This window comes from Scylla paramamosain, unplaced genomic scaffold (assembly GCF_035594125.1).
Source record: "Scylla paramamosain isolate STU-SP2022 unplaced genomic scaffold, ASM3559412v1 Contig13, whole genome shotgun sequence".
NCBI lineage: Eukaryota > Metazoa > Arthropoda > Malacostraca > Decapoda > Portunidae > Scylla > Scylla paramamosain.
Genome location: NW_026973678.1, coordinates 695,527 through 707,281, shown reverse-complemented (window position 1 = coordinate 707,281; position 11,755 = coordinate 695,527). Strand labels below are relative to the sequence as shown.

Genomic DNA, 11,755 nt, shown 5'->3' with positions numbered 1-11,755 from the left:
ACAGCTCTCTTTCAGTTTCATCTAGTGTCATCCTGATCATATTTATGCTTTCTTCCCTAACACTGCTCAGCTCTTTCATTCTTTTTATTACACACCTCCCACTCTGGATGCACATCACTCAAGCATGCTACCTGGGCTCTCTCTCTCTCTCTCTCTCTCTCTCTCTCTCTCTCTCTCTCTCTCTCTCTCTCTCTCTCTCTCTCTCAGACAATAGGATTCAGTAAGTCTGTAGCAATACCTGTGATGTTTGCAACTGCACTTGTGACATAGTGAAATTTGTCTGCTGTCAAGATCTTCATGAAAGCAGAGACTAATGGGGACACCATTAAGGGAGTGAAGAGCTCCGCAGCAAGGTGTTGTCTGACACAACAAAGATGGGCATATTTATTAATGGCAAATCTCAACCCCCAGGAAGCAACTGTTGAAGATAAATTGATCCTTCTATGCACGATTAGTGAGAACAGAGCAAGGCCAGGCGATGTAGTGGGGAAGCACAGGCACAGCTGAATCCAACATCAGTCCGCCTGTGAACCTGTAACGATTATGATCGACGTGTGACAAGTGGAATCGCAGTGTGAAAAAAAAAAAGAAAACATACCTTATTCATTCCAAAAATTACTGTGGTACAAACATAAGGCTTCTAGATTCCTAATGGCTGCAAATGCCTACAATTAAATCAGATTAAATCGGACTTGGAGATAATTGAAAAAAAATTGAAAAAGAAATGCATTGAAACCTTCTGTTCCTCAAACCAAAGTGTATGAAATTCAGCAAAAAACTGATTCCCACACTAAATCAGAAGGTACACTCCATGCCCCAGTCTGCCCGCCAACCAAACTGATGGAAACTTGCAAGTCAACCCAAAAGGAAGCTACTAATCTAATGCAGTGTGTTCCCTGAGGTCTTAAGGGGAGGAGGCACCTTAAAAAATTACGTTTTTCGACCCGGAGGTTAAAAATTGAGTTATTAACATCATAGTCACCCTTAACATGTCTGGCATTTTCTGTGAAAACCACAAGTTGATACCATTACTCCTTATATTTTAAAAAATCACCTTTATTTACCATTATTAAAGAGCTTTAAATGTCCCGCGCGCCACGTGCTTGCCACGTGCTCGGTCACCTGGCTTACAAATTCGTAAATTTATTTATTTATTTATTTATTTTTATTTATTTATTTATTTTTTTTAATATATGTGGAGGTTCAGTTAGCAACACCACTGATGAGCCACGAGGGACTCAAAGGAGGGCTGGCCACTGCGGTCAGTCCTGCCAGAGGTCAGAATGTGTTTATGCTCTGCTATCCAAGGCTACTTCATTTTCATTTGTATTTGGAAGCATGCCTCGTTATAATAAAGCAAAGCGTGCACGGATAGATGCGCCAAACAAGATGACGGAAAAGAATAATAATCAAGAGGAGTTGCGTTGTGGCAACAGGTCGCCACCACACGCTGCCTTTGTTTCACCACCACCACCACCACCATAACATTCTCATCTATGGGCTAAATGCAGCAAAACTAAGTATGTTGGGACCAAAAGAGTCAAATCTGTTGCCGCTGTGACCGTATTACATCACAACTTCGGGTACTTGAATCCAAGTTTACTAACTCATAGTGGGTTGGTGCCTCACAGAACACTCGCTGGGTGAGGCATTCAAGAAAGCAGAACAACAACTCCTGTACAGAAGAGGACTGAAAAGAAGCCCCATTCAAGAGAAGGAAGTGAAGACTACCAGCCAGGCAGCTGCCAATGAACCTGGCGACAAAGAGGAGCGTGGCGCCCTCTGATAAACTCACCTGCGAGTGACTAATATCCTGTCATGCAGGAGGGGACCAGGTGCCAGTTAGCCCTCAATATGATCATAAACGATGGTTTCCTTTTGGTTATATAATTATTATCCTAATGCATGTAAAATTTTACCAGAAAAACCCAACATATGGAATTACACACACTTCTCAGAAGAAAACGGCTCGTATCTCAAAACTTAAGTTTTTCATACATGAAGTGTTTCTCCCTCGTTGTCCTACAAGATAATGGAAATGTAAAGGTATTGCTGGAAAGAGGAAACAACGGGATATTTTTCCCCAAAGAGATTTTCAAAGAAGGCTCGTCATACTGTGCTAGGTTTTCTTTTTTTTTGTGTCAAAAAAAAAAAAAAAGAAAAAGTTTGAAGAAAAAAATCTTAGTTTTTATTTCAGAACGAAATGTCTAATAAAAATCTATCTTTGGGGAAGTGAAGATACATGTATGTATATTATCGACACTAAATTTTATAGGAATTGGTTGAAAAACAAGTGAGAAGAAATTTTATCGGTCACTTTTTTTTGGGGGGGTTAAAAAAAAAAAAAAACTACAAAAACTAATCGGCGAATTTCAGCGAAAATTGGGAATTTGCTTTTGTAGGTACTAAGGTACACACACACACACACACACACACACACACACACACACACACACACACACACACACACACACCAAAATCATGAAGATCAGACATATGAACGTCAGCTCTAAGAGTAAGAGGCGTCCACTCCCCTTAACTCGGCAGTCCGCTACACCCCCACATGCAAGGCTCACCCTCCCGTTCTACAGAAACACCTAGCACTGGAAGCCATAGCGACTGTCTCCACTACCATCGATTCACTGCACCACATGTACAGTACACGGATGGGTCTGTGCAGGCAGACGGGATGGCAGGATGTGCAATCTTTTCTCCTGACACGGAACCACCAGAAGCGTGCTGGATTGGCCATCGGCTGCCGCCTCACTCCAGCTCCACATTGTGCAAGCTGCGCGATGTCTTGGATGCTGTGAGTCTCCTCTGTCAGAGAAGCCTCAGCGGTGTTGTCATGTGCGACTCACAGGCAGCTCTTTTTATGACTTAAGAACATAAGAACAAAAGAAATATGGGAAGCTGCAAGAAGCCACCTGGCTTACACGTGGCAGTCCCAGTATGAAATATACCTACCTATTTCCACCTATCATCCCCATCCATCAACCCGTCTAATCTTCTCTTAAAGCTCCCTAATGTCTTAGCACTAACAACATGATTGCTGAGTCCGTTCCACTCATCTACCACTCTATTTGAGAACACCTACACTATATAGGCACACGACATTGCAACACCATTCACAGACAGCACAAATATCCAATACGTAGACGACATCACACATATCATCACATATGCAGGTAAATCATAAAATATCTTCGCAAACAAAATATAAAGAGAAATGTAAAAAAAAAACATCAACAACCACGAAAACAAATGAAAAATCAAAACAAACACACAAAAATTCACATTACTGCCTATAACAATGAAAAAGATGAGGCCAGTCACCATAGACGGGAACAACATACCATACACAAAAGACGCTGAAATATTGGGGCTTAAGCTGGGCACACACGGATACTCAAAACACATAAAGGACATCACTAAATGCACTAAACACTAACATCAAACTACACCTTGTAAAAGCGTGCGTACTACCATTACTTACCTACCCAGCACATGCTCTAAACGCAATCTCTACATCACATTCACTATCGTTACAACGACAACAGAACAAAGCACTACGCTTCGTTTATAATGAAAAATACACATACACCAAAAATTCCAAAGAACTGCACGCACTCGCAAAACTAGACCCAGTCATTAAAACACTATACGCAAGAGGAAACCAAATCAAACACAAACTAATGCACACACTCACTCAAGGCCTTCACGTACACAAGCACAAGACACGAGCACGAACAGGGAAGGCAACACGCCTGGTTCAAGACACCAGTCAACACTATATCAAAGGCATCACCGAGATCATTATACACATAAACCTTTCAAAATTGATACTATTCATACACTCACATGAGTATCAGACATTGCTCATACATTTTATTTATTTATGAATTAACTCAATTTGTAACGGTGTCACATAATTAATAATAATAAGTATTGTATTTATAATGCCTTGCCTGGTTAGCAATATAAGTGTATGTATACATATATGCATAAGTGTAGCTAGTGGCTGTTGGCGGATAATGGTGGGGCCGACATGTTCACGCCACCCTACGTCACACACACACACACACGCACACACACACCATAGAACTTTCCATACTCCTTTTATTGCCATCGATAAGTAATCAGTAGCACCTACATCATAGTATCTAAGTATTCTCCATAATTAATCTCTCCCTAATGTATTTTTCCATGTATTACTCTTAGCTATAAGTAGGTTTTCTCTTGCCTTATTTATGTAATTAGAGAGTTATAGTTATGAATATATTCATGTACTGTGAGTGCGGTCAACCCGCCCCTATTTCTAGTGTCAACCCTTTTTGAAGGCGCTAAGCGTCCCTTGTGCCGGCTCCGGCAGTCTCTTGCCAGGGTGTAACGCTGCACCACGCAGAGGACATCCGTTGTCCCGTAGCGCCACACCCTTCTCCACAACTCTGTACATATATCTAAATATACATATTTTTATACGTTCACCTTTGACATTCACCTGAAAACCACAGAAACTCACCACGAGTGACTTTACCTATTATACAAAGGTAAGAAACTAATGAACAGTGTCCAGCGGCAATTGATAATTAAAACCACTCTGGAACAAGTTAAAGACACAAACGCCACTCAATTTATTCACGCTAACTCTCAAAACTTATATCAAAATATATATTATCATTCAACATTGACGGTTATTCCGTCATTTTTCGCTCTACGACTTTCCTTCATATTTTCACCCAACCTTAATCTTGTACTCTTTACCGTCTTCTCTCACCCTCACTGTCTATTCCCCCCACAACACCAACACTAACAAAAAAGTTGTATATAGCAAACATCCGCCAAATTGTGGGTGACAGAGTGGCACAGGGGACAGGAGGTGTAGTGAGGCTTGTCTGTCAAACCCACAACTTGCCACAGCGGTCGGTGGCCAAGTCTCAGCAACGCCGACGCCACATTGTGTTTTGGGGCCCACAGCTAGGCCCCGATGGCGGTACTTGAAGCGACGGTGACGCAATGCATCAGGTTACTATTACCATCTTCAGGAGGATCAAATTGATGCCTTCGTCAGAAACATAGCCAAGTTATTTTTCCCCTCCGTTGCTGCTGTTACCATTAGTATTGTCATAGTCCTGTGAAATGACGAAATATAAATGCAAAAACTTGTAGAAAGCTGAAGGTTGGAGGGCTTTATAAATAATATGTAAAGAAAAAAAAAACATTAAATGTAACATTCTTGCTTTTTCCCTCGGACGTTCAGTTGGTTTAGTGGTGGTTAGCCTGATACTTCCTTCACTTGCACCTGAATTACTGGGGTTCTCAGGGGTAATAACTTGAGGTATCACGATGAGCTTCCTGTAATTCATAGCCAGTGTTGTGCTGCTTATCCTCAATGTGTTTATCAGTGTCTTCAGTCTCACTGTTATCCTTACCGACAACTGGTATTTCTGCGTCACCCACTAACACCTCCCTCCCTCTCTCTCCCACGTGTCAGTCACCTCATAGACCAAAATATTCCCGAAAACATAAGTACTCACAAAATTAAAAAGGTTCTAGTTGAAGTTATGAGAGTTTTTACGTGTGCTCTTACGGTTCTAGTGACAGATTAATAAGTTTGTACACTATTAACAGGAGAAACATTCTTGGGAACCGGGCTAATTACCTCCTTGGATTTGAAAATAGTCGTGGTGAGACAGCAAAGCGTTTCAGAATAGCTGTGTCTCCCAGACTCGGCACCAGTTCCTCGGTAGAAGAACAAGGCGTTAACAAAAGACTAGAAAATCTTAAGTCAAAACACTCAACATCCCATTGACCTTCCAGTTAGATTGTACGACAAATTCCACCCAGCAGAACTTGTCATCCCCCTCTCCTCCATCATTAGCGTGTCCCTCAGACAAAGAAAATGTCACTGTGTGGAAGACACCTTATTGTAAGTCTGCCCCATCCCTAAGACCAGGAATCTGACCACTCTGGATCAGCCTCGGCTCACAGCTATCACTCATGCCCAGCCACCCCCATACTGGGAACCGCCTTGTCGTGGTCGGGGAGGGGGGTGATTGCGTGTCCCTATGAGCTGCCGAGCAAAGCTAGAGGGGGCCTCGGCCCCTGCTCTGTCCTACTTAAGGGGTGAGGGCCACCCATGCTAGCAAGGTCGCCACTGAGGAACCAGACTAAATGGTTCTCGGAGTTGGGCTGCCAGTACGGGTCAACGGTGCCGCTGTAGCAGTCCACCAGCCAGAGAGGCCACCTTTTGAGGTCGTCCTGTGTTGGATGGTTGGGTGTCTGGGCTGGGATGCGTTGCTCGGGGTAGGTCTTAGCTCTGTCGTGGACAAACTTTTGAGTCATGAGGGGCCACTTTTTCAAATGAGTGGCCCCCATGGGGACGAGGTGCCCGTTCGCGGCTGCCAGCGCTCGCTCCCCTCGTAGTCCCAGTAGGTGGTTTTCCTTGGCCTCTGGAGCCATTTCATTTTTGTAATATTCTTATGGGTACAGTTAAAAGTTCATCTGTTCCACGAGGGGCGACCTCGAGACGTGTTCCCTGGACACGAGGTAACCATGCGTGAGTGAGACGCATGCATGTGACCGTCCGGAGACAGGCCAGTGCAGTCTTTTGTTTTTTGTATCAGTATTTTAATTTTTAACCTGCCATCTTTGCTGCTTGGAACGTTTTGCAACAGCGCCATATGATCACGATGTTGCGGCGCGATAAATAAAAAATCAATCAACTAGTCATCCCCAGCCTCATCTGTGAAGGCCCTGTGTTCAAGAGGGCTCATGATGTCGTAACCTCCCATCTAGACCCACAGCAGTTTGGCAGCGTCAGATCCTCCTCTATCGCTCACTGCCCGATCGGCTGACTGGACTGTGTTTACCAACTGATCAGAGGAAGGAAGATGCGGGTGACTCTCTCCTTCGCTGACTTCACAAAAGCCTTTGGTCTTAATTGTTAGCCACACATTCACTCTACAGCAAGCAATCAACACAGGCGGGTAACCTCCTCTCACTTCCCGGCTATCGGACTTCCTTAGTGACAGCCACCAAATTGTGCGCTATCGCTCTGTCTTATCACCCTGCTTGTCCTGACACGTGGTGTTCCCCAGGCTACCAAAGTGGGCCCTCTCTGTTTCCTCATCCTGATTCATGACGCTCTTAGGAACACAGGTCACAAATGGAAGTACGTGGATGACTCCACACCTCACTCTAGAACTAACTGTCCTTGACGACTTCCTTCACTGGGCAGGAGAGAGTGATGTCACACTCAACCCCACTAATATGACCTTGTAGTCTGGCAGGAATGGCAACTCGTGATCTGCCACCGTGTGTGTGTGTGTGTGTGTGTGTTGTGAAGCAGTAAATGTGCCCCCTTGAGGGGTAAAAATGTGGAGTGTGGCAAGTAAACGCGCAGGTGTTGGTCTGAATAACAATTGATCATCTGGTCAGCCTCCCTGGCTCAGTGATGAGACGGTCATTCTGCGTTAACTCCGCGTCACGATAGAGTAAATAAGAGGAAATGGTACTTCATTGATTATTAGGTGTGTGTGTGTGTGTGTGTGTGTGTGTGTGTGTGTGTGGGTGTGGGTGTGTGTGTGTGGGGGTATCTATGTGCGTCTGTGTGTGCTCAAGTGTGCTCGAAGTCTATAATATTCAGGTGGTAAATCTCTCTCTCTCTCTCTCTCTCTCTCGAGCGAGCGAGCGAGAGCGAGAGAGGGAGAGAGTTTACACACACACACACACACACATTAGCGGCATGGTGTTCACACTCCTGGGTAATGACACCAATGCTCATGTCAGCAACTGTTTAGATCAATGACGCTGACACAAACTCATTCCTTGAACCTTTGCACTCATGCTGACGCCACCACTTCCTTTCTTCGACGCGTCAGTATATATATATATATATATATATATATATATATATATATATATATATATATATATATATATATATATATATATATATATATATATATATATATATATATGCCTTTCTTCGACGCGTCAGTATATATATATATATATATATATATATATATATATATATATATATATATATATATATATATATATATATATATATATATATATATATATATATATATATATATATATATATATATATATATATATATATATATATATATATATATATATATATATATATATATATGTTACGGCCATTTTGGAAAATTGGTCGTTTTACAAAATTGCCGGTCATTATGCAAAAAGACCAAATTCGTGGTCACATTGCAAAATGACCTAAATTTCTCAACATTTTACAAAACGACCAAGATTTTGGTCAGTTTACAAAATAAACAGTATTTTTGTTGGTCCGTTTACAAAATCTCCATACAGTAAGCAGCCAGATGGAAAAAAAAGCGAGGGAATGATAAAACGTTACAGTTGCAGTACATAACCAATGAGTATGCTTAACTGTCCTTATTTTAGGTTCAGCTAATCATCTCACACACACACACACACACACACACACACACACACACACACACACACACAAAGTTCGAACCACTTCTTTTTGAACACACACACACACACACACACACACACACATTTATCGCACAGCTGGATTTCCCCCTGAACTCATATGAGTATGTCACCCTTGTTAATCTTCGTTCAATCTCTGCTGGCCTCGCTGCCACTCTCTCCTGTAAATTATCTCTTATGATATTGGTTCATTTACTGGTTTGTCATTCACTCTTGTATGTGTAGGCGCCGTCATCGAAGGGCAGGTAAGATAGATTAGTTAGCTTGTGTAGAAAATAGAAATGATAAGTGATGAAATTAATGGAAAAGCATGTGACAAAGGGATGACTAAAGGATAGGCGGGAAAGGGAGATATTGGTTCATTTACTGGTTTGTCATTCACTTTTGCAAATTACTGGTTCATTGCTGGTCGATCATTCACTTAATATCCTCCCCCCTCTTCCCCCCCCTCTCTCTCCACAATAGTAATGGGAGCTGACTGTTGATACTGTTGGCACTGCTGAAAGCCAGGAGAAGACGACCAACGTAGTGTTACTCCCAGTACTTTGTGTGTATTTTATTATACTCTGGAAATCTGTACAATGGAAAATAGAAAAACTGATTTTTATTCAAAGCTGATAGCGGCTGAGGAGAAGAAGGCATCAAATACTTCGAGTTTGTTGTACAGAAATGAATGCGAACAAATTATGAATCGCTTGGATGAACTTAAACGTGTTAACATTAAAAAGACTCAGAAAGACTATCGTTTGTTACGAAAGTATGAAATCCTTGAAGTCACAGTTGAAGGTATCACCGTTAAGAAATTGCAGAAAAAGGGAACTAATCTTAGATTCGTATGCGCTGAAGATGTGTTCGATGTGATCGATGCTATTCATCGTGCACGTGGGCATGGAGGTAGAACTATTGTCTTTAGGGAAACAAGTGAAAAATATGCCAATGTTTCAAGATCCCAAATTGAGTTGTATTTACAGTTCTGTGAGGAGTGTCATCTGAAAAAAAGCACTGTACGCAAGTCTGTGACTGTGAAGCCAATTGTATCCAACAGTATGAACTCACGAGCTCAGGTTAGTAAACAAGCACTGGTTAAGCCCGTTGATAGTAATTTCATTATTGCCATGGCTTGTTGTCAGAGGGGAGTCTTTAATACCCTTGCTTTTGTTTACGATTGCAAATATATTATTATTATCTAGCAATATTACATAATCTTTTTTGATGTTCTGTCTATTTGTAGGTCGACTTGATCGATATGCAGAGCCAGCCAAATGGAAAACATCGTTTCATTCTGAACTACCAGGATCACTTGACGAAGATGGTGTGTCTTCGGGCTCTACAGACGAAAACTGCTGAAGAGGTTGCTTTCCACCTCGTTGATATATTCTGTGACAAAGGAGCCCCCCATATCCTGCAGTCTGACAATGGAAGAGAATTCTCAAATAAGGTAAAGAACAAATTATTTATGTAAATCTCTCTCTCTCTCTCTCTCTCTCTCTCTCTCTCTCTCTCTCTCTCTTTAAAACTCACAACATAGCAATATTGGAGTTAATGAATCACCCTGTATATGACAAAACCTGATATACGCTTTTCAATTTTCAGCTTGTCAAGGAAGTTCTGATGATGTGGCCAGAGTGCAAGATGGTTCATGGCAAACCACGACATTCCCAATCGCAGGGCTCGGTGGAACGTGCCAACAGGGATATTGAAGCCATTCTCGCATGTTGGATGAAGGACAACAACTCTACACAATGGTCACAGGGACTGCGCTTTGTCCAGTGGAAGAAAAATACCCGCTTTCACTCCGGAATTGGAAGGACACCATATGAGGCCATGTATGGACAGAAGGCTCGTCTTGGTGTTGACGCAAATTCTGTACCAGAGGAAGTCCTGGACGGTATGCAGACGGAGGAGCAGCTTGCAGAGGCACTAGGTGTTGTCAATGAGGTCACAGACACAGAGGAGGAAGAGACAGGTGTTGAAAAGCAAGAAGAAGCATCTGCTGTCATTAACTGCATCTCCTGTGGCAAAAGATATTTTGGTTTAAATGTGTGCAATGTGTGTGAGAACCCATGTCACTCTAATACTCCGTGTTCTATGAGGAATAACGATGCTGATGAGTCTGTGCTTTGTTCCATCTGCAGTCGGAGTCAGAGTATTCATACTGAACAAATGAAGTCCAACATAGAACAACAGAAACAAGCCCAAAAAATGATCGATAATTCTGTGAAGAGATTTCAACCAGCCAAGGTAGGGGAAACTGTGATGGTTCCTGTTCCATTAGTTGACCGCGGACGTGCAGAGTTTCCTAATGTGAAGGCAGTTGTTTTTCAGGCATTGGACAATGGCACATATAAGCTTGGTACAAAACACGGCCTGCTTAAACAAGTGTACACTCGCAACCAATTTACTCCATGTCTAGAAAATTCCTTTCTCTTGATGATGTTGTACAGGAGCGGGAAGTAAGTCTGCGGGAAGTAGCAATTGCAGAATCAATGGGACAAGGTCAGGGATTCGCTAAATGCTCTTGCACTAAGTCATGTATGACCAGACGCTGCAAGTGTTTAAAAAACTCTGTATTATGCAACAGCAGATGCAAATGCAGTGCCTCTTGCTCCAACAAGGTCGACACACAATAAAATTAGTTATGTTCACTACGTTTTATCATTCCCTCGCTTTTTTTTTCATCTGCCTGCTTGCTGTATGGACATTTTGTAAACTGACCAACGATAATTTTGTAAACTGACCAAAATCTTGGTCGTTTTGCAAACTGACCAACGATAATTTTGTAAACTGACCAAAATCTTGGTCGTTTTGCAAAATGTTGAGAAATTTAGGTCATTTTGCAATGTGACCACGAATTTGGTCTTTTTGCATAATGACCGGCAATTTTGTAAAACGACCAATTTTCCAAAATGGCCGTAACATATATATATATATATATATATATATATATATATATATATATATATATATATATATATATATATATATATATATATATATATATATATATATATATATATATATATATATATATATATATATATGGTGTAAAAGGACGTGTATGGACAACGCAGGTGTGGAGTTAGACCAAGTTCGGCGGAGTGAGGTTTATTGTTGCAACGTTTCGCCGTATGACTGACGGCATTTTCAAGCTAAAATATAAGAACGAAGATATAATACAAGGTAAAAGAACACATACGAGTACAATACGTAAAAACGAATAAAAAACTTATAAAAAAGTAAAAATGGATAAAATGTA

At 41.6% G+C, this 11,755-nt stretch overlaps 1 protein-coding gene across 1 annotated transcript; it reads left to right on the top strand.

Moving 5' to 3' along the window:
- Positions 1–8,178: 8,178 nt before the first annotated feature.
- LOC135097155 (KRAB-A domain-containing protein 2-like) lies at positions 8,179–11,322 on the top strand. The gene is made up of 3 exons (XM_063998926.1): positions 8,179–9,563; positions 9,731–9,937; positions 10,093–11,322. Exons 1-3 carry the CDS (start codon positions 9,081–9,083, stop codon positions 10,954–10,956), a joined length of 1,554 nt encoding a protein of 517 aa, XP_063854996.1. The 5' UTR covers positions 8,179–9,080; the 3' UTR covers positions 10,957–11,322.
- Positions 11,323–11,755: the final 433 nt, after the last annotated feature.